The sequence below is a fragment of the Sporobolomyces koalae genome (assembly GCF_050403365.1).
Source record: "Sporobolomyces koalae JCM15063 DNA, S_koalae_JCM15063T_v1_ctg45, whole genome shotgun sequence".
Lineage (NCBI taxonomy): Eukaryota > Fungi > Basidiomycota > Microbotryomycetes > Sporidiobolales > Sporidiobolaceae > Sporobolomyces > Sporobolomyces koalae.
Window position 1 is genome coordinate 1 of NW_027481726.1, and position 21,556 is coordinate 21,556.

Consider the following 21,556-nt stretch of genomic DNA (forward strand, 5'->3'; position numbering starts at 1 on the left):
CCCACCTCTCCACGCGGTCAAACGTGGCAAATCGCCCTCGGGCCGACTTATCGTAGTTTACCCCCCCCCCCCCCCCCCCCCCCCCGCTCCCTAGCTCGACCTCGGGGAAAATCCTAGACAAGGGCGGGAAAGTGGTTCTTCAGGAGGAAGATGCTGCTGTTCCCGAATTGAAAATCATGGGGCTTTCGCAAAAGTAGAATAACATTTTTTAGAAATGGGAAAAAAACATTTTCGATGTTTTGTCACTACAGCCAAGAATACAGTGAATTTACTGCGACGGAGAAAGAGTGCTACATGCGTTCGAGTGCACTGAAGAAGGTGCGGTCGAAACGAAAGAACGTTGCGAAGGTAGAGTCCTCATATCGGAATTCGAAGAAGACGAAGTAGTCGTGATTGAAAAAGTGTGGTTCGATGCTGATGATGGGTTCCAGGATGTAGCCGGTCTCAGGAAAAAGAGTTGGTTTTGGAAATCTTCCCATTCGTCTCGATCTCCGTACAAGGTGAAAATTGATTCTTGATCCCAATCTTTGTCTTCCTCAACCGATCCATCTTGCTCGTCGACGACGGATTGAGTGACTTGAAGTGTACAGGCACAGGCGAGTCTTTCTTGGTCGATTGGCGCAAGCTGGTGTGCCGCATTGACCTGGTGAGACCTGTACTCTCGTTTCTTCCTGAAATCCGCCTCAAAGTCATCTTCATCTCCTGATCCCCACAGCCTGATTGGAGAGAGAGGTTCGATCGGGGGTAACACGACGTTGCTCTTTTGCTCGCGAGGTGGAGGGGTAGGGAATTCGACAAGAGGCTCCGAGTGATCAGAGAACGACGATCGAGGTTGACGTTTGCGAGCGATGTTGAGGTTGCGGGATGGGATCGAGTACGTTGCGAAAGGATCTTTGAGCGGGAAGGGGACAAATTGACTTGGTTCCAGTAGGAGAGCAACATCCTGGCGGGGCAAGACAGGAGCAAGGCTCAGCTTTCAGCGAGGGGGACAAAGCGTGTTAAAGACTCACGTCGTCAAAGATACTCGCATTACACTTGAAGGGCCAGTGCGGCTTTTTGAGGACACTCAAAAGGGTCGAGGTCGGGGTCGCATTGGAAATCGGAGTTGAGGAAGCGCCGTTGCGAGGCATTTTTTCGTGATAACAGGGTTTCGTCGAAGCGGTCGTTACGAGATTCGTCACAGCGGGAGGTACAATCACGATGGGAGCGGGCTCAGAGGCAGAGAGACAACAGGGTACAGAAGCAAGAGCACTAGGGCGAGAAACGAATCACGGAAAGCTCCAAGTACAGCTTAGACGACGCATCGCGACGGGATGTCGGAATGTTCGAGCTCTCGAAACGCTACTCGACGTACGCAGTTCTCGTTCGGCTCTCTCGACAACTCCGAGGAAGGCTCCGAGTGTGAGATCGGTCCGTGTAACGAGCGACAACCTGTATGCAGTGCACGTGCCCGGTCGGGCCCGAAATTTACAACTTCGGACTTTTTCACATGATTCGTCCTACTCGTCTCGTACATCGACGCATATCGTTGCCTTGCCGCCTCAATACACACGCCGACGATATGAGAACCGATTTCACTCGTCGCTAGAGCGTCTCACAGTCGAAAGCGGTGAATAGGTGGTTCCGCATAGGGTCACTGACACTGGGTCAGTGACTGCTCGAGTGACTGTTCCTGTTGGCGTGATTGATCCGGTTCGGAAACCCCTTTTCATCGTTTTCGACTGCGAGACGCTCTAGTGACGAGTGGAATCGGTTCTGATATCGGCGGCATGTATCGTAGGGGTCGAAAAAGGATTGAAGGGAAAGAGACATAAGAAGTGAACCGTCGAGGCTTGAGATGCTACTTATCCTTCGGCGACAACGGGGAGACAAAGAGAACAAAGGGAGGACAAAGGGAAAGGTACTTCTTTTGTTCCGGCGGCTACTCGCGGTAGCGCTAGTAACCTGCCGGCTCGGACGTCTCGCCTCGAACGCGCTTGAGAGAGTAGGCGGTTTCACCAGGGAAACCTCGGTAATGGCGTGAGAGCGTTTCCCGGACGTTACAGTAGTGCTCAGAACAGGGACCTATGCCTCGCGCACATTGCGCAGGGAGGGGCTCGAGGTGTCAGTTTGCACGATGCATTTGACGAAATGCTAGTGGCAGAGGAGAGTGATGATGAAACGCCAGCGCGACGACGCTGCAGCTGCAATATTCCTCTCCACATCACCACCGAAAGTCGCTCTTTTCGCCTCGACTCTCGATCGAGAGCTCGTCTGGATCGGATCGGTCAGGACAGAACAGTGCGTACGAGTGCTTGACTCTGCCCGGGTAGCGTCTTGACCGGCTGTGTTCGTGCAGTGGTGTTCTACAACCTCAAGACGCTGATCAAGGCGATCCGCGCGACCAAGACGATTGCAGATGAGCGCGCCCTCATCGTCAAGGAGAGCGCCGTGATCCGCACCAGCTTCAAGGAGGAAGGTCAGTCCTCCACCTCATCGCGTCGCGCGACATCCTACTCGCTCGCTCTCTCGTCCACCTTCTCGCTGGATCGCGCTTGCAGCTCCTGCTCGACATCACATCCTGACGAGCTCTTGCGCGAAACGGGTGTGATGTAGACTCGTTCACTCGGCACCACAACATCGCGAAGCTGCTCTACATCCACATGCTCGGCTACCCCGCCCACTTCGGGCAGATCGAATGCTTGAAACTTGTCGCATCCCCTCGGTACGACCGTCGCGTTCCCGTGTGCTGGTATCAGGCTAGAGACTGACGCATTTCCAAGATGCAGATTCACGGACAAACGGCTCGGATACCTCGGCATCATGCTCTTGCTCGACGAGAACCAAGAAGTACTTACCCTCGTCACCAACTCGCTCAAAAAGTGAATCACAAAGTCCGAAACCGCAAGCTGTCCCACCTGCTGATCGTCCCTTCCCGTCTCGCAGTGATATGAACCACTCTTCGGCGTCGACCGTCTCGCTCGCGCTGTGCACTTTTGCCAATATTGCGTCCGAAGAGATGGCACGCGATTTGGTCACCGAGATTGAACGCTGTCTCGGTTCGGGCAACGCCTACATCCGAAAAAAAGCCGCGCTCGCCGCGCTTCGGTGTCTGTACAAGGTGCCCGAACTCGTAGACCATTTCGAGGGCCGCGCGACGAGCCTGCTGAGCGACAGGAATCACGGAGTGCTGCTCACCGGCGTGACCCTCGTGACAGAGATGGTCCGCTTGGTCGGAGGCGATCCGTTCCGCAAAGTACGTACCTTTTCGCCCCTGACCCGCTCGTACGAAGTCTTGAGCTCACGAGCCGCGCAATCACCTCCAGGCTGTGCCGCTGCTCGTTCGACACCTCAAAGCTCTCGTCACGACCAACTACAGCCCCGAGCACGATGTCAGCGGCATCACCGACCCGTTCTTGCAAGTGAAAATCTTGCGACTCTTGAGACTGTTGGGCAAGGAGGACGTCGAAGCGAGTGAAGCGATGAACGATATCTTGGCCCAGGTGAGCTTGTCACGGTTTCGAAAAGCGTGCTGCGACTTGACAGCACTCACACCTCGCTCGCATCTCCCGTCCTCAGGTCGCTACCAATACCGAAGCGGCCAAAAACGTCGGCAACTCGATCCTGTACGAGACTGTGCTGACGATTCTCGAGATTGAAGCCGAGAGTGGCCTCCGAGTCATGGCAATCAACATTCTCGGAAAATTCCTTGGAAACCGAGACAACAATATTCGGTGGGTTTTGTTTCCCCGCGTTCCAGCAATCGCTTGAACGACTCTGACCGTAAGCGTGGGAACAGCTATGTTGCCCTCAATACCCTCAACAAGGTAGTCGCGATGGACACGAACGCCGTTCAGCGTCATCGAGCGATCATCCTCGACTGTCTCCGAGACGGCGACATTTCGATTCGTCGACGAGCGCTCGAACTCTCGTACGCGCTCATCAACGAGCAGAACGTGCGCGTCTTGATTCGCGAATTGCTCGCATTCCTCGAAGTGGCCGACAACGAGTTCAAGCTCGGAATGACTACTCAGGTCTGTGCCGCGGCTGAACGATTCGCCCCGAATCGAAGGTGGCATATCGACACTGTCCTGCGGGTACTCAAACTCGTGCGTGCTTGATTTCCCCTCTTCTCCACCCGGCTCGGTATTTCACATGCTGAAACTGATCTTGCGGGTCCGTGACGAGTTCAGGCCGGAAACTATGTTCGCGAGGAAGTACTTTCTGGATTCATTCGACTCATCACACATACTCCCGACCTCCAGTCCTACACGGTCTACAAACTGTATACGGCGCTCAAGGCGGATGTTTCGCAAGAGTCTCTCACCCTTGCTGGAGTCTGGACGATCGGAGAGTACGGAGATGTGTTGTTGCAGGGCGGAAGTGGTACCGAGAACGGTGCAGCGGGGGAGGAGGAGGAAAACGCGGGCTCGACCGCGAGCGAGGCAGTCAGCGAAAAGGACGTGATCGATCTGTTGGAGAAAATTCTTGTCTCGCCCTACACCAACACGACCATTCGACAATTCGTCCTGACTGCCCTCACGAAACTCTCGACTCGGTTCTCGCAACCGGATCAAATCGCGAGGCTTGGCAAAGCGTTGCACCAGTTCGACACGAGCGTCGAACTCGAACTGCAGCAGCGTGCGATCGAGTTTGGCGCACTGCTTGCACTCGAATCGGTTCGTGGGGGTGTACTCGAAAGGATGCCGCCACCGGAAATCAAGGCGACGGTGATGGGTACCGGTGAGCCTTGCTCTCTGTCATTCTTGACGAAGCGTGTTCTCACGGCTTCAATTTTCGTTTACGTCCAGTGAGCGAAAAGCGGCCAGTCGGATCTCTACGAAGAGACAAAGACGTGCGTATTTCGGCTTTCACCTCGTGATGTTTCGGCCACCATCAGTTATGCTGAATCTGCGAATGTTCTGATCGCACAGGCATTGCTCGATCTCATGGGCGACGAGACCACCAGTCCGACGTCGGCAGCACCTCCAGCAGTTCAGCAACAAACGACCCAGGACCTCCTGGCCGATATTTTCGGTTCTTCCGACGTCCCCGCTTCGACCCCAGCGGCTTCAGCTGCACCTTCCTCAAACGTCAACGACATCATGAGTCTGTTTGGTTCGACTACCCTTTCGCCTCAACCGACTGGATCGTCCAATTCGGCCGCGGTGGGGCCCTCGAACGATCTTTTCTCGACTTTGGCTTCGACGCCAGCCTCAGCACCTGCTCCCGCGCCAGTCGCTCCGACACCTACTGCCCCTACACCATATGAAGCTTACAATGGCAACGGGCTTCGGATCACACTCACCCCGATCCGAGACTCTAACAATCGCAACGTGGTCAACATTCTCGCCAAGTTCACCGCGAGTCAACAACCTATACACGCGGTCAACTTTCAAGCTGCTGTTCCAAAGGTCCGTTTCGACGGTGTTTTGCAATCCCGCTATCTGCGAAAGGGCCCCGAACCTGACTGTCCCTTTTTGCCTGGTCTCCGTTGTACAGACTCAAAAATTGCAGATGCTTGCCATGTCGAAACCTGATGTCGCGGTGGGGTCAACCGAGACGCAACAGCTGCGAGTGATGGTCAGCGCTGCAGGAGTACGTCTATCTTGCGCTTTCTCCTCTTTCGAGACAATTTCCCCAAGCTCTTCGTTCAGGAAATTGACCGCTTCCGTGTCTGAACAGGCTCTCGTGCGGTTACGACTTCGAATCGCGTTCACTTCTGGAGGAACTCCGTTCCAAGAACAAACCGATTTCTCATTCCCACCAGAACTCATGGCTGCATAGTAGGAGAGTAGCGGACAATTCTTTCAACTTCTCTTCCTCCACCTTTTTGCCCCCCTGGGATACCAATTGTTTCTCTTCTCTTTCCACAAGAAACTTGTCTCCATTAGCTTACTGCCCGTTCGTAGTTGTTCTTTCTTTTTCTTTTTCTCCTTCCCCAGTTTTACCCTTCTTGATAGCTGTGCAACTGTTTGCTTCGCCTCGCAATTTTTCCTCACAGAGTCCGAGCGCCTCGTTTTGCTAGATTCGACAGGTCACAAGGCGTAACAATTCTTGGGGACGAAAAAGTTAGAATACACGATTCAGGCAAGAATGGCGTGAGTCTGCTCTCGATGATTCAGGGGCGTGCATGCAGTTTATTCCTGAAGATGAGCAATGGATACATGTGATGAAAAGTAAGAGATACAGGTATAACAAAAATGATGAAGCGAAGAGTATCTCAAGGTCGAGATTCCTTGCCCAAGGCAGGTGGAGAACCACTGAATTCACCCGATTCGGTCGTGGCAGCGCCTAGGATTGGAGTAGCAGGACCGAGAGAGAGGTTGTCGGCCCGAGAATCAGACGAGAGTCGAAACGGAGGTAACAAAGGTCGTTGTGGACTCCTAGTCGAATCTGTCGAGACGGGATCTGAAGCGTCCTCTTCACCTTCGGCTTCGTTGATCGCGGCCGAAGAAGCCGAATTGGCAAACGTTGCCAATGACCTCGACAGGTCTGGAGTACGAACCGCTCCTCTCAACGTCGAGTTTTCAGATTGTCCTCCCACCGAATCAGGTTGTGAAACGTACGATGCTTGCGAGTACCGCAAACTACGATCGACGTTGGAACTCGAAGGATCGTAAGTGGACGAAGCGACTCCTGTGGGAGCAGTCGCCCAACTTGAAGTATCGATTTCGGATCCTCGACTACGACCCGAAGGGAATTTGCGGTCATAACTCTCGACTCGACGGAGTTCCGACAAGAGCTTGTCACTGAGTTTGAGGTGCTCGGTTGGAATGTGCGCGAGTTGAGCTTCGAGCAGTCCAGAGGAGGAGGGCATGTTTCGAGTGGGGAGCTGTGGGACCGGAGTCGTCGCAGCAGGCGTCATGGCAAAGGTGGAAGGTCCGGCGGAAGAGAAAGCCGAGAAACGTGACACGAGTCCAGGTCGATCGGGTATAGATAGGCGAAGATCGGAGGAACGGGTATGTTGAGCAAGATTGCTAGGAAAAGGGTATTGCTGGTTCGACGGTCCAGGAGTCGGGATCGCGGGTGGCGACGGGAGTGAAGGAGTGGTTGAAAAGCGGCGCTGGTGGTCCGAAGGCGCTTGAGCGGGCTGCTCGCGGGACGATAGCGGAACCTCCTCAAAATGGATGTAATCACTGTCCTCGAGCGGGACTGATCGAACTCGACGGTGAAGACGCGAATCGGCGATATCGGTACTGTCTAGCTGAGCCATGGATGCTCTGCGCGGTTGCATCGCACTAGCATGTCCGATCGGTGGGCTCGCACGGGAAAATGAAATGATGGGCGAACGATCAAATTTAGCGCTCGGCGAAACGAATGGTGAGAGCTTGCTCCAAAATCCTTGTCGACGAGGTGGCGAGCTGAGCATGACGTCTGATCCATTCCGGTCGTCGCCCCGACCAGCCAAGTATGCTCGTCTGCGATCGTCGTATTCGTTGTGTTCGGCCTTTTCGACCCAAGTCTGTCCAGTCTTGCCCTTTCCGGTCGACTGAGACCAGGGAGAACCAGCTCCAAGGACATACGGAGACCGGAGATAGGGTGATGGGACCGTACTGCTGGTCGAAGAAAGCGGGGTCGAACCGAGGCAAACGAGGATCGCAGCTCGAATGCGTCGTTGTCGACGAACGCGCCAATCGGTAGGAGGGGTTGAGCCGTACGGGAGGCGAGGTACGGTCGCACCGAGCTGAAAAGGTTTCTCGTCGAATCCAAACGATGATGCCGTATCGACTTGGTATCGGGAAGAGAGAGCTTCGTCTCGTTTCGCACGTCGAACGCAGGAAAAGGGTCGATCAATCATCCACAGACCAATCCATGCAACGACGAGCACGACAAGTCTAAGTGCCGCCCAGACACAATTGGTGAGCACCACGCCTGCTGCGAATCCTGTCAATGCGCCAGTGGCAGGTGCAAAGTAGGCCGAATCGCGGGCGACGAATTGGTTCGTCGCAGTCGAAGTTCCGTAGGCGGTCGTTGTGTACAGGAGTAGGACGGCGACAGAGATGGCCGCACGCGGGATGAGCAGGAGCACGGTCGGCCAATCTAATCGATTTCCATAGATTCCGTTAGCCCCGGCAAGACAGCAGAGCGAGAGCATGGAAACTCACTTTGTCGATACCAACAGAGAGTCTCGCGGACGAAATCGAGGCGCGAAGTACCCTCGACGGCTTTCGCGAGCGGACTCTTGGGGCGCAAAGGCGCGAGGCGGACTTGCCACATGAACGAGAAAGTGCCGAACGACCGGACACAAGCATAGTTGAACGATCTGACACAAATCATCAAAAGTCGTGTCAGACGAGACCCGTGTCTCAATTTGCGAAAAGAAGAGGGAGCTCACGCAGAGTCGGTGTAGACTTTCTCGATCTGTACCTTGCCCCCTCCGCCTCCCCATCTACGTAGGTACCCACGCCCACATTCCTTCCAGAGACATACACCAAAGAGCCACACAGCCGTGCATGCGGCGTAAACTCCGACCGCAACCCACCATCCAGTGCTCTCTGCAACATCTGGAACGGGGATGATCGCGCGGCGACTGAAGATGGCGAGAACCGAGTTGGCGGCTGGGAGCGCAGGGTACAACGCGACTTGACACAAGAGGTACAGGAGGTTGAAATCGAGGAAAACGGTTGCAGGGATGTGGGCAAACATGGCGAATGGGTAGAAGAGCTGGAATCGTATAAGAAACGATCCAGTCATAGTCAGTATCGGCGGACTGCGCTAACATGTACCTTTAAAAGTTCGTCGAGTCGAGCTCGTAGAGGACTCACGTGTACGAATCGAGCGAACCAGCTGTCAAACTCGACAAACGTCCAGTTCATGCGCGCAGACAGACACGTCGCTTCTTTTCTCGTACGTTCCCAATCCCCCTCATCGTATGCAGGCACGACCGGCGTGACTGATTTGTCGGAAAAGTCGCCTTCGTCTTGAGATGCCGAATCGTGTACTACGACTTCGACTTCGGTACCTTCCTTGGGCCGCTTCTTGGACCGTTCCCATTCTCGTGGTACCGCGGTTCTCTTGGGTGCCATCTTGTGCAAGGTTGAAGCTTTCGACTTTCGGCGAGATTCGTGGCCTGCGACCGCGTCGTGCGGTTCAGAGGTTGAAGGAGCCGCGCTCGGATCGGCGAGATCGCTAAGCCGTTTGCTACCCCTCCTCAAGACGGGTCCACTCTGATCAACTTCTTCGGGATCATCTTCCTCGTTGGCGGTTCCGCGATAGTATCTCGGCGAAAGGAACGGAATGTCGCGTCTGCCGACGGGTGAGAACACCTTGTCTGCGACAGCGCGATTCGATTTCTTGCGAGGCGAAGGCGTGTGTGGCTCATGTCGGTTCTCGTCGACCTCCAACAACTGCGAAGGTTCACCGAGGTCCTGACCTTGCATTTCTCGCTGAAGTTTCAACTGGTCCTGTCGGATGCGGTCTTCACGAGCCTCGAACCCACGTTCGTCGAGCCCGAGGTTCAACCTCGGACTCCACACGACATTGCCCTGGTCGTCCTCACCTCGCAACGACGACAACCGCTTGTTGTTCGCGGCGGCAGGCGCAAACAACCCTTCGTCGCGGTACCCGGCAACGATCGCACTCGCGGGAGTCTCTCCCTGCTGCAAGAGTCCTTCAAAAGTGCCGACGCTGAGTCTGCCCGGTCCAGACGAACTCGGGGACGACACTTCACGACTGGTGGGGAAATCGACCGCGAGTGGATCTGATCGCGGCGGGGTTGGGATGAAGCTCGGAACCGGTTTGCGATGGGAGAACGTCGGGGATCGTGCGGACGAGTGACTCGTTTGATCCTCTTCGGGTAGATCGGGCAACGGTCCGAGCGGTGGTGGGTTCGGGTTGCCAAAAATGACGGCGAGGTCCGGTTGGGACGGTCGGCGCGGACGGGGCGGGGACGACATGGAGCGGGGCTCGACGGGCGAGGTGGCACCATTGTCGGTGACTTCGAGCGGTCCAGGAGTGAACGGGAACAGGGCCGAGCTGGGGTTCTCGTACGGTGAGGGGACGAGCGGGGTACCGTCTCCCGAAGGCGAGGTTGAAGCGGAGGAAAAGTCGTTCTGCGAGTGGGTCTGAACCGCGTACGGGTTCGCACGGGTGAGGTTGCGCGAGGTCGAAGCCGGAGCGAGCGGAATCGACGACAAGTAGTGGTACTGTTCTGGGTCAGACCCGCCGTCGTCAGGGTGAGGGTTCGCCATCCTCGGGCGTGGTGCACCGAGTAGCGATTAGCGAGGGCTCGGCGTGCGAGGCGGAGCGGTTCGGCGGTCGAGGTTGGATCAGCCGCAGGACGGCAACGTGAACGGCGGGCGGACGGGCGGGACTAGACGGGTCGGTCCCCAGGCTGGGGAGGGTCGCGGATTGCGAAGACTAGGGTGAGTGGAGACTGAAGCGGTGAGCTTGACGCGGCGCGATGCGCGATGCGAGGTGGGACGAGAGTGCGATCAGAAGAGGGCACAAAACCCTGCGATGTGCAGGCTGAGGCCCTCGTTCATTACTGCTCCTCGAGCTGGCCGGCGACCGCATTCTAGAACGGGAAAGTGGGACACCAGGAGCGAGGGATGAAACAGAAACTGAAACCTGCCAGGTCTCACATTCCCCCCGCCTTCCCAAACTGAAATCATTATTTTCAATGATAACTTCATCTCGAGTATTCACATACATTTGTTGATTGCTGCGGATTGTTTACAACGTTGGCTGAGGGTAGCCGCGTCGGCTTCTTCACGCTTCACGCTTCTATAGATCTCACAGCTACGCCCCACCTGCCTCAGCATGTCGACATAGCCAACGAACCCACCCAGCTACTCTCTTCCGCGCTCTCTCTCAGCTGCAAACCCTCCATCCGACTGATCATTTTGTTTCGATGAATCCAAGCCACTCTCCGCCGGCGAGGATCGTCCCGTCCGTCTCGTCACCGTCCATTGTCGCACGGGATGCTCGTGCAGCGCCCGAATCGGCCGCAGCGAAAGGTGTTCGACCCTTCTTGCTTCGTTCAACTACTCCACTAGGCGCTCCTGCCCGCTCCACTCACCATGCAGAATCTATCGATCAGGACAAGGTCGGTCTGGCCAAGCTGCCGAGGAGCAAAACTGAATCTGCCCTCGCTTTTCGCCGAGACTCGTCCCCGTCCTCGTCCTCGTCCTCGGCTTCGTCTTTACGCAAGACCCGACCTCCGTTGCGCTCTGCTCCTGCCAGCTCTACGCTCCCAGATCGTCAGGCATCGCCTCGACCTCGTGGGGAGAAGCATTCGTCCGCTGCCATCGCAGCCGCGAAATCGCTCCCGGTCCGAGCGAGTCGCAAGATCGTCTTTGTCCCGGACCCTTCGCCACCTCATTCGACTAGTTCTTCTGGTTCGCGCATCTCGAGAACAACTTCCACTCGACGGGTCGAAGCCATCAAAGCGTCCCCACTCGAGCGCGCTCAGGCAGTCGAGAAGCGCAAGTCGGATCTCAAACGAGAATCGCTCCTCTCTAGGCGCAACCGCGCACCCCAGAACTGCAACGACGAGAACACACCCCAATCGGAATCACCCCGAATTTGGTCCTTGCGGCCCGTGCGCGAATCCTCGCCGCGCCCGACCCCCAATCTCGACTCTCCCGAACCAGGTCCTCCCGAGAGTCCGAGCCCTGTCCACCGTCAATCTCGTCTTACTGCGGCACGTCCATCGATCCGAGATCCTTCACCGCTGAGCTCAGCACGCACAGCGAGTACGGAGCAGTTGCGCAAGAAGGCGAGTTACGGCGCTCTCGAACTCCGCGACGAGCACGAGCAGCGCAAACTGCCTTCGTCCCGAACTGGATACACTTCTTTACAAGAGGTATGTTCCCAAGAATGATCAGGTTCACTGATGCTCGAACTTCTTTTCACACCTAACTTGCCTCGACCGTCCAATCCAGATCTTGGCCGAACAAGGATACCGAGATACTCGCGTCGTGACGCCCAACTCGAAACTTCGCGCGACTCAAGATGCCGCTCCCGACTCCAACACGCTTCTGGTACCTCCTCCAGCTGCAACTGCTCAGATCAAAAACAAGAGCTCGATTCTGTCGCTGCGTGGGCTGTTCTCACTCTGGAGTCCGACGGAAACGGCCGAGCCACTAGGAACGCCGGTCGATCACGAAGTTGAGCAAGTCGACGAAGCCGCGACGCGAGATCCCCCGAGTCCGACCGGATCAGGGGGCACCTTTACGCATTCGCCCATCAGTCGGGCGCGCGAATGGGTTCAAGGAGTCGCTATCGCAACCGCACAAGATGATCAGCTGTATCGGAACCAGTCACCGTGTCCAGTCGAATCGATCACGTTTACTCCCCCGCTCCAACACACTACTTCGACGATCTCGATTCGCGACGATTCTCCCAGTTCCTCACGTTCGTACTCGTCGTCCATTGTTACTGCATCCTCGATCCGGTCACCTCCTCTCGTCACGATTGCGCTACCCGGTTCGACCGTCGCGCTCTCGCCTCCGCTCGCTTCTTTCGCCGACGAACGACACTTTTCCACGTGCGGATCGGGCCTCGGGAACGGCATCAGTACTCGACCAACGCCCGCGATCAAGTCTCTGCGGCATGTCGTATCCGACTCGACCCTTCCACACCTGGTGCCGCACTACACTTCGTTCCCATTCTCTCCCTCTTCATGCGATTCCGATGGTTCCTCTCGACTTGTGACCTCGCCTCGACCCGTTGCGAAGAAGGCTTCGTTCTTGTCACCGGAAACGAACGAGCAGTCGGGCACGGATACGTCAAGTGCTGATGCGTCTTGGTTCCCTCGTGAACTTCGACATCGAGCTTCGCAAGTGTTTTCGATCGGCCTAGGACTGTCGGCAACCCCAACCACACCGTTCTTTCCCCTACAGCAGCAACAACGATCGAAAATTGCGCTCGATGGACACCACAATCGACGAGTTGATCAGCGTAAACCCAAATTGTTGAGGAGAGCGGTCAGTTCGGCCGGGTTGGTCAGACCCGTCTTGACCACCTCGAACTACTGAAGCCTTCGTTTCCATTCTCTGTCAAATCCTCTTTGCTATTCCCCTTTATCAGCATGCAAGCTTTGTAGATTTCTCCCCTCATGTACTCCGCACTCGACTCTCTCATGACCAGCTATACCCTCCTCATCCTTCCTTGCCCTTTCCCGCTCTCTTTTTCGCATTCGACACTCGTATGCTTGATTCTTGTTTAATGTTGTTTCTCTTTTATTTTCGTTCTTTGCAATGACCGAGAAATTCGATCTGAGACCTTGATCGCGAACCAGACTCTCTCTCTTCCTCATTCTCTTCCTCATTCTCTCGCGCTTTCGACGAATTCTTTTCGAGTGGATGCTCTCGTCCTGCCTACCTCGACTATCACTGTTCTCTTGCCAAATCCGAACCGACTCTATGACCGACAGTACAAATTCCCCACCTCTAGGTCGTCCGACCTCGGCAGCAGCAGTCGACCTCTTGATCCTAGGAGCAGGGTGGACGAGTCTATTCCTAATCCCTCTTCTCGAATCCCATCATCCAACAATCACGTTTGCCACGACGACTCGAGATGGTAGGAACGGTTCGATCCAATGGACATTCGATCCAGAGAAACTGTTGGATCCGAACGAATACAAAGTTTTACCAGAAGCGAAAACTGTATTGATCACGTTTCCGATCAAGGAACAGAACGCGAGTAGGAATTTGGTGGAAACTTTTGAACGAGTGAAATGTCGTGGAAATCAGGTCAGGTGGATTCAGTTGGGTTCAACTGGAATTTGGGATGTGAGTTTATTTTGTCCTTTCGTTTTTGTTCCTTATTCTGTAGTTCCTGTGGGAAACTGAATGCTTTGAGCAATAAATAGGGATCACCAACTTTGGTCGCACAATCGAAAACCTCTCAACCCCCTGCATATACCTCGACGACAACGACCGAAAACCCCGAGAAGGAGAACGTACACGACAACAAGTTCAAATGGATTGATCGACACAGTCCTTACGATGTGACCAACCCGAGAGCGATCGCAGAAGATGAACTGTTGTCAGTTCATTCAAATACGTTTGTTCTGAACCTTGCCGGACTCTGGGTAAGGCGTCTCTGTCTTTCTCTTCTCAAGGGGGTAGTCTTGTACATCAATTGATTTTGTTCTATGGATTTGAAACAGGGAGGAGAGAGAGATCCTTCGAATTGGATTGGTAGGATCGCAAGCTCGAAACAAGCGCTCGAAGTCAAAGGTTCGCTACACCTGATCCATGGACTCGATGTAGCAAGAGCCATTGTCGCCGTACATCTCTCGACTACAAATCGAGATGACGACCACGACCACGACAAGGTAGTTGGAAAGAAGGGTGAGAGGTACTTGTTGACGGATTTGAGAGTCATCGATTGGTGGGATTTGGCATCAAGGTACTGCAACAACAATCCCAACAACCTCTCTACATCTTCAACGACGAAAGGACTCGATTCGGGACCTTTTGAATGGGTGCAAGAGTTGATTGAAGAACATGCAGTTCGAGGGTTACCACGTAGCGCGCAAGAATTGGGCAGGGCGTTGGATTCGAGAGAGTTTTGGAGCACTTTCAAGTTGACTCCGATTCGAGCAAGTTATGAGAAAGGAAGGTTGTAGTAGCTCTTTTCTTTCATTTGCACTTGTTGTAACAAAACACACACAGAGACACATGGACAGAGTGAAGAGAAAACCTTGTAGACAACGGGTTAAAACAGGAGAAGCAAAGAGACAGTAGATCTTTTTTAGGCATCACGATCGAAATCAGATTCGACATCAACATCATCGTCTTCAACTTCGTCTTGACTACCTTCCTTCTCGTATCCTCGATCATCCTCGACGAATTCGATTCCTGATCCTCCTGCTCTCGCGAATCGGTGTTGACCGCCGCCGCCAGTTGAACCGAATCCAGTGGTCGATCCGTAATCAAACTCGTCCGAGAACGCTCCTCCTGCACCGTCTCCTGTACCCGACATGATTGATGAAGGCATCCCGATACTGCTTCCACCCCCTCCAGCACTCATCAACTGATGCACCTGTTTGCAAGTAGAAAAAGGAGTACAAGATGAGCGTTGAGATCTGTAATCTCTGTACCGATTTCCTTCTCGATAGAGAGAGAAAGAGAGCTCGAAAGCAAAGAAAAGGACCGAGGGCTTACTTTCGAAACAAACTCTTTCGAACTCTCGATCGTTTCTCCTTCCTGATCCCACCCTTGTTGCAATTGTTTCGTACGTTCGATCGCGAGGGTCACTCTTTGAATCGTTGCGTGATCGAGGTAAGCTTGTGGATCTTGTTGGAATCGAACGACCTTGTCGGCAGGAGTAGAAGCGGCAGGTTCGATCGTCGCGAACAATTGTCCATTCTGAACCTGTTTTCAAAATCAGGAACAAGAGAACGGTTTTTAACTTTTCAATGTTGTTCGATGTTAAATTAGAATGAGAAATCACAAACGTACCATAGTGAGAAGCTGGTTCTCGACTTGTTCAAGTTGGGTCGAATCGGTTGGGTCCATCTTGAGCATCTTTGTCAGTTTGCTCAGAGACAGGGTCGACCAAGTCTGAGTCAATTTCTGAATGATGCGAACGTGGAGACTTTGTTCAACGAGGACGACAAGTCCTAAATTGTGATCCTACAAAAAGGCGACAAGATTTCATCCGAAATGGTTTCAGCTAGGCGCGATTGTCTTGTGGGTACAAGAGGAAATGGCAAGAGGGCTTCGTACGGTGATGAACGATTCTCGGTGTTTCTCCCTCGAAGCGATCAAGTTGGCTTTGTCGTGAGTGGCGAACGCAGTGACAAACTCGGTGTAGGGTCCCGACAGAGCTTTGAATGCCGTATGTGCAGCAGACGTCGTATATTTTGGTAGTGGGAGCGTCTGGAAAACGCAACACGTGGGCTTCAGTATCCGAGGCTCGCCACGGGGGTGATCGAAAAGCAAGATGGCCCTCCTCGAGAGTAGCGGGAAAAACTGACCTTGCCAAAAGCGACGAGTTGTACCAGCACGAGTTTCTTGTACGCGTCAAGCTGAATCAGACTGACTGCGGGTCCTGGCGCACTGACACACTATCAAGAAATTCCAGGAAGAAGAAAAAAGGTGAGTACGGGATTCGGGTTTCCGAATTGAAGAGCGACTGTAGAGGTGGAACTCACGATCTCGAGGAGGTCACTCGCGCGCACGTAATCTCCCAACACGGCAGCAATCGTTCCCGCAAGGTAGTGATAGATCAAGTGATCAAGATACTTGACCGGAAACGTCTGTTTATTTCGAGGAAGCGAAATTGACACGAATGAGCGTCAAGAGAGGGATCTCGGTTCGATCTGGTACAGAACGTACGGATTTGTCCACGTCGGTGATATCGATATCGATCACGGGTCGAGCGGATTCGTACGCTCTGGCATCAACTACGAATCGTACAAAGCTCGAATGGAACGTGGTGAGAGTACCTCGAGGTGCCCATCGCTGTAGCAGGATCTTGCAAGGTTCAATGAAAATCGATCCCTGTTCCAGTTTCGCCTTTTCGTCAGCCGTCAAGGAAGATGAGAAATCGAAAGAGAGCTGGAGAGTCTGACGTCGTTGGCTTCTTGAGCGATCGTTTCGAGACGTTGCATGAGAAGTGCAACTGTGGGAAATATTAAACTCGTCAGATTTTTTCAAGGGCAAGAATGGGTGAGACGAGGACGAGGATGCAAACCTTGATCGGGAACGAGCCTTGCTTGAGGTGGATCAAAGGTTCTCACCCATCCGAGCACGCGGGGTAGCAACGCCTGAACATCTACAGGAGGATACACAAGACGAGCGCACCTGAAGATGACCAATAGACCATCATGAGGACAAGATCGAGCATGAGGAACACAGGAGAATACGAGAGAGGAGGGGGGAGAGAGGGGAGAGGGAGACTTGCAGGATGTAGAGGTATCCGACAGTATGCTGACTCGGATCGAGGAGCTCGAGGGGGTCTTGACCTTCCGAGGTCAATTCTGTCAATACGGCCGCGGCGGGTAGAGCGGCAGGGTCTGCTGTGGACGACGAGGATGAGGCAGCTGCGGTCGTCGACGAGGAAGGGCCCGATTCGTCCTTCGCTTTGCCCTTGCCCGGTGCCGTAGCATGGTCGAGCTTCTTGAGTGCCGGTACCACTGTGTATCATGGGTACAGACGAGCGAGAAATGCGGATGATGAATCATGAGCGAATGTGGAGGGAAACGCGATCAAACAGACAAAGCGACTGACGGATCGTTTGAACGTCCTTGATATCTGTTTCGATGATCAACGCGAGGACCTGGTCGATCGCCATCGTTCCGAGACGCGTAAATGCGAGTTGAGTGCGCGGTATGAGAAGAGGCGGTGAAATGCGGCAATTCGCTCGATCGTCTTCGTATTTCGTCAAGTCAGGCCTCCCTTTCCGGAGCTAGCTTCTAGGACGAAAGCACACGCGCGAGATTATCGAGGCAGTTGCTTCGCCGCTCGCCTCGTCAACGCTTCGTTCAGTCCTCGCTCGCTCGACCTGGCAACTGACTAAAACAAGAGGGTTTTTGGTAATTTGGTGCGCCGAAACAGCGAAAACATTGTACAAGGAGGGTAAGAACAGAATGGTTGGCTCTTTGCATGGGAAATCCCGCTGCTTTTTCTTTTTACCTCGGTTGGAAACTGAAATCAAGCGGATCGCGAGGTCAAGTCAGATGAGCGAGTCCGAGCGCGTAAAGAGACACAGGTGGAGACTGACCCAGGAGGAGGAGCGAACCCGGGAGGAGGAGCGAAACCAGGAGGGGGAGCGAATCCGGGCATGCCAGGAGGGGGCATACCGGCCATACCCGGAGGAGGAGCGAATGTTTGAGGAGCTTGACGCCTGAACCAAACAACCCCAGCAAAACCGAAAAGGTGAGTATACCACTTTGACAGATAGAGGGATATCTTCTGAGAGCGTACATTGTTGGGGGAGCCGAGAGTCCCATTCCTCGGCCTGCCGGTGCACCGAATCCAGGTCCAGGAGTGAGCTAGAAACACAAGCGTGGGTCAGTTTGGATACATGCCGACGGAGGGAAGAATCACGCTCGCTCTCGACGCGTCTCGCAGCGCCGCTTGCATCGAAACAGTCCGATACAAAGAGAGCATACGAGATGCGACGGACGAGAGAGAGACAGGTGGAGAGGGGAAGGCGACGTACTCCCAAACTCTTGAGGTCGTCAACCGCAGGTGGAGGACTTTCAGGACTCAAGCTGACGATCGTCTCTCCCCTCAAGATGACCAACCCGAGCGTACGCTTCATCTCGTCGTCCTGATCATCCTGTCCAGCTGCGTCGTTCGCCTGCTGGACTTTGGAACCTCCTTTGCGTTTGATCGTCCTGAACTCGTCACACTCGGCGAGGACGAGGTTCATGTGCTTGTCAAACGCGAGCAGTTGTCCAACCAACGCGCGCGAGTCGTTCAACGTGACCCGAACTCGGTAGTTGATGATCGCGGTCAGTTTCCCGCCCTTCTTGGAAGACTGCTCACACACGCGTCCGGAGCGTATGCATGATATCGAGAGTCAGTGCAATCGCTCTACTCGGGACCGTAGAATCATCCGGCAGGCGTGAGACTCACCATGATTGGCGCGTGGTGGGTGATGTAGGAGCGTGTTGCGCGCCTTACAATTCTTTTCCTATTTCAATCGTAAGTCATCTATTTACTCATATTAGCTAATATACAATCTCGGTTCTCTCTCTCTCTCTCTTTTCGTTCTCCGACATCGCAAGAACAAGAAGCCGTAGAATGCAATTAAACACAACGAGGGGAAAAGATACAATCTCGTTTTCTCTTTTAAGCGGCGAGATCGATCTTGGCAACATCCGGTAGATCGTCTTGTCGCTGTTTGAATTCGCAAAAAAAAAGAGAAAGACTCGATCAGTTTGTGAGGACATGCAAAAAGGCAGCAGAAAGAAGTAACGTACCTCGATCAATTTCGTGATTTTGCCAATCGCGACCGTCTTGCCTTCGTCTCGGAGGGTGAATCGACCGAGTTGAGGGTGGTCCGTGAACTTTTCGACACAGAGCGGAGCCGAAGCTTCAATCAACGCGATAATCTTTTGACCCTTCTTGGCGAATTGAGGAGGGCGACGAGATTTCTTGCCCGTCTTCTTGTCAAAGTAGTGCAACAAAGCCTGTTGATCACGATAGACACGGGTCAATCTACCGCTCTACGCGAGCCCGCGAGAGAGAGGGAATGAGTCTCACCGAGAGCGAGACTTCTTCAGCCGCAGTGTGAACATGCATGACGGCTCCATAACCGGCAGTGATGATGTTTTTGTGGTCGAGGATGACGAGTTGAGCTTCAAACTGAGTGATGACGTGAACTGGAGCTTTCGGCGAAGTCAACACGAACCCGACGTTGATGTCGGTATCTTCGATCCCTCGAAGTCGCAGGCGAACGTTGTCACCGCATAGCGCGACCGGAATCTCTTCCTCGACTTCGTTCAGCACTGCCGTGACACTGACCGGGGTCTATGGGTGAAGACTGTCAGGGTTTCTCTTCGCAAGAGGTTTAATAAAGGGAAGCTGATTCTTTGTTGGCTAACCTTGTTCGGCATGAGCAACAAGTTTTGTCCCTTCTTGATGTGTCCAGATTCGACTTTGCCGACCACGACGCAACCCATGTCGGCGTACTTTTCACTGATCGGCATCATGAGCGGCGCGTTGTGCTTGCGGTCGATCAACGGCAAGTGGTCAAGGTAGTTGAGAAGCGATTCTCCCCTGTACAGGAGTACATGACAGTCAATACACCGATCGGCGACATGACCGCAAAGAAGTTCGTGCTTACTCGACCCAAGGAGCGACGGAACGGTCAACGTCGACCTTCAAGTTGGCACCGGTGAATCCAGAGATCGGGATGAACGCGACGTCCGTCTTCATGTTGTAGCCGGAACCCTTGAGGAACGGACTCAACTTGCCGACAATCTCGTCGTACCTTGCAAATTTCGGAGAAAAAGAATCAGTCGTGAAGAATAGTTTCGAAATTTGTCAAAGGGAAAAGGCTCTCACCTCGCCTTGTCCCAGTTGACGGTAGGGTCGTCCATCTTGTTGATCACGACGATGAGCTTGTTGACTCCGGCCGTCTTGACGAGCATGGCGTGTTCACGAGTTTGACCTCCCTTCTCGAATCCGGTTTCGAATTCACCTTTGCGTGCCGAGATGACCAACACGGCGCAATCGGCCTGCGCGGCACCCGAGATCATTTGCGGGACGTACGTCTTGTGTCCCGGAGCATCGAGGATCGTGTAGCGACGCGTGTCGGTTTCAAAGTACGCACGTCCGACTTCGACCGTCTTGCCCTTCTCACGTTCTTGACTGGTCGAATCGAGTGCCCACGACAAGTACCAACTCTCTCGACCGGCTTCCTTCGCTTCCTTCTCGTACTTTTCAAGAGTACGTTTGTCCACCATGCCGCACAGGTACAAAATGTTGCCTCCCATGGTCGACTTGCCCGCATCGACGTGTCCGATGAAGACAATGTTCATGTGAGGTTTGATGTCCTTGGCTAATACCGAGAGAGGAAACACCGCTTCAGTATTCCTTGAAACACTGTGGATCAGGGAGGAAAGCCCAGCTTACTGTCGTCACCGTACAAATCGACCAAAGTTTCCTCGTCGACACTCGCTTTGACCTCTTCCTCAATCTTGCCAGAGTCCTTGTCCTCCTTGTCGGCAGCAGCAGGAGCAGTGGTGGCCGTACGTTTCGCTTCCTCCTTCTTGACTTTCTCTTGCTTCTTGTCAAGTTGTTCAATCTTCTTCTCTGCGGCAGTCAATTGACTGTCTTGAGCGTTGTTGTTCGATGCAGGTGCCTTTTTCGCGATCGAGATGGAACCAGGTTGGGGAGTTGCAGGTTTCGAACTTGCCGGAGTCGAACTTTTTGAACTCGCACTCGCTCCTCCTCCAATCGAGAGGGAGACGCTCGCAGGTTTGTCCGTCTTGGGAGTCGACGACGAAACGGTTTTGCCACCGATCGAGAGCGACACGGCTTTCGCAGGACCGGAAGAAGTCGAATCGGGCAAGGTGCGAGTGAACGGAGAAGACGAAGACGCTCCTCCTCCAATGTTGAGAGATCGCACTGGAGGTTGGTACTGCTGCTGTTGTTGTTGAGGAGGAGGAGCGTTGTACGGGTTGTGGTTGTACTGTTGGGCGAACGGGTCATTCGCTCCGTACCCCTGAGGTTGTCCACCTTGGTAGCCACCCTGTTGAGGGTAACCTCCATATCCTCCTATCAAGAATCATCAGCGGTCGGTCGTAAAAGGTGGGTTTCCCTCCTTCGGAATCAATCTTACCGTATCCTCCTTGAGGGTATCCTCCCTGGTTGTACTGGTTGTAGTAATCTTGAGGGTTTCCAGTCGCACCTGGTTGTTGTTGCTGCTGTTGACCGTACGGGTTGTACGGGGCACGTTGACCCGGTTGGAACGAGCCTGCTGAAGGGTTGAAACTTCCAGCGTTCGGGTTGAACGATCCTGCGTTGGGATTGAAACCAGACATAGTGTCGAGGGGTCTCTGTATTTCTATTCCTGTCTGTAGAAGGACGAGAGGGAGTGTAATCGAGTCAGCGAGAGGGTGTCACTTGAATGGGGCGAAACTCTTTGATGAAAGAATGTATGC

At 54.0% G+C, this 21,556-nt stretch overlaps 8 protein-coding genes across 8 annotated transcripts; 3 read left to right on the forward strand and 5 right to left on the reverse strand.

Moving 5' to 3' along the window:
• Positions 1 to 268: 268 nt before the first annotated feature.
• JCM15063_001999 (uncharacterized protein) lies at positions 269 to 1,130 on the reverse strand (the record flags this gene model as incomplete). Its single annotated transcript, XM_076680759.1, has 2 exons — positions 269 to 943; positions 1,011 to 1,130. The coding sequence occupies 2 exons, from the start codon at positions 1,128 to 1,130 to the stop codon at positions 269 to 271; spliced, it is 795 nt and encodes a 264-aa protein (XP_076532068.1).
• A 183-nt stretch (positions 1,131 to 1,313) lies between these two features.
• Positions 1,314 to 5,766, forward strand: APL4 (AP-1 complex subunit gamma; the record flags this gene model as incomplete). Its single annotated transcript, XM_076680760.1, has 13 exons — positions 1,314 to 1,410; positions 2,339 to 2,458; positions 2,596 to 2,704; positions 2,769 to 2,861; positions 2,926 to 3,235; positions 3,306 to 3,482; positions 3,559 to 3,713; positions 3,779 to 4,088; positions 4,173 to 4,722; positions 4,791 to 4,834; positions 4,914 to 5,393; positions 5,482 to 5,577; positions 5,665 to 5,766. The coding sequence occupies 13 exons, from the start codon at positions 1,314 to 1,316 to the stop codon at positions 5,764 to 5,766; spliced, it is 2,643 nt and encodes an 880-aa protein (XP_076532069.1).
• Positions 5,767 to 6,202: 436 nt separating this feature from the next.
• On the reverse strand, positions 6,203 to 10,172 carry JCM15063_002001 (uncharacterized protein; the record flags this gene model as incomplete). The annotated part of the gene is made up of 4 exons (XM_076680761.1): positions 6,203 to 8,022; positions 8,088 to 8,245; positions 8,318 to 8,646; positions 8,748 to 10,172. 4 exons carry the CDS (start codon positions 10,170 to 10,172, stop codon positions 6,203 to 6,205), a joined length of 3,732 nt encoding a protein of 1,243 aa, XP_076532070.1.
• A 662-nt stretch (positions 10,173 to 10,834) lies between these two features.
• Positions 10,835 to 12,962, forward strand: JCM15063_002002 (uncharacterized protein; the record flags this gene model as incomplete). Its single annotated transcript, XM_076680762.1, has 2 exons — positions 10,835 to 11,788; positions 11,868 to 12,962. The coding sequence occupies 2 exons, from the start codon at positions 10,835 to 10,837 to the stop codon at positions 12,960 to 12,962; spliced, it is 2,049 nt and encodes a 682-aa protein (XP_076532071.1).
• A 387-nt stretch (positions 12,963 to 13,349) lies between these two features.
• Positions 13,350 to 14,560, forward strand: JCM15063_002003 (uncharacterized protein; the record flags this gene model as incomplete). The annotated part of the gene is made up of 3 exons (XM_076680763.1): positions 13,350 to 13,718; positions 13,799 to 14,020; positions 14,099 to 14,560. The coding sequence occupies 3 exons, from the start codon at positions 13,350 to 13,352 to the stop codon at positions 14,558 to 14,560; spliced, it is 1,053 nt and encodes a 350-aa protein (XP_076532072.1).
• A 125-nt stretch (positions 14,561 to 14,685) lies between these two features.
• Positions 14,686 to 17,232, reverse strand: JCM15063_002004 (uncharacterized protein; the record flags this gene model as incomplete). Its single annotated transcript, XM_076680764.1, has 11 exons — positions 14,686 to 14,976; positions 15,099 to 15,308; positions 15,396 to 15,569; positions 15,663 to 15,815; positions 15,914 to 16,003; positions 16,091 to 16,195; positions 16,275 to 16,439; positions 16,511 to 16,560; positions 16,633 to 16,742; positions 16,843 to 17,074; positions 17,169 to 17,232. The coding sequence occupies 11 exons, from the start codon at positions 17,230 to 17,232 to the stop codon at positions 14,686 to 14,688; spliced, it is 1,644 nt and encodes a 547-aa protein (XP_076532073.1).
• Positions 17,233 to 17,569: 337 nt separating this feature from the next.
• SMB1 (mRNA splicing protein SMB1) lies at positions 17,570 to 18,524 on the reverse strand (the record flags this gene model as incomplete). Its single annotated transcript, XM_076680765.1, has 5 exons — positions 17,570 to 17,585; positions 17,662 to 17,784; positions 17,865 to 17,932; positions 18,103 to 18,423; positions 18,522 to 18,524. The coding sequence occupies 5 exons, from the start codon at positions 18,522 to 18,524 to the stop codon at positions 17,570 to 17,572; spliced, it is 531 nt and encodes a 176-aa protein (XP_076532074.1).
• Positions 18,525 to 18,737: 213 nt separating this feature from the next.
• On the reverse strand, positions 18,738 to 21,436 carry SUP35 (translation termination factor GTPase eRF3; the record flags this gene model as incomplete). The annotated part of the gene is made up of 8 exons (XM_076680766.1): positions 18,738 to 18,785; positions 18,869 to 19,078; positions 19,152 to 19,418; positions 19,493 to 19,667; positions 19,735 to 19,881; positions 19,956 to 20,451; positions 20,526 to 21,170; positions 21,235 to 21,436. The coding sequence occupies 8 exons, from the start codon at positions 21,434 to 21,436 to the stop codon at positions 18,738 to 18,740; spliced, it is 2,190 nt and encodes a 729-aa protein (XP_076532075.1).
• Positions 21,437 to 21,556: the final 120 nt, after the last annotated feature.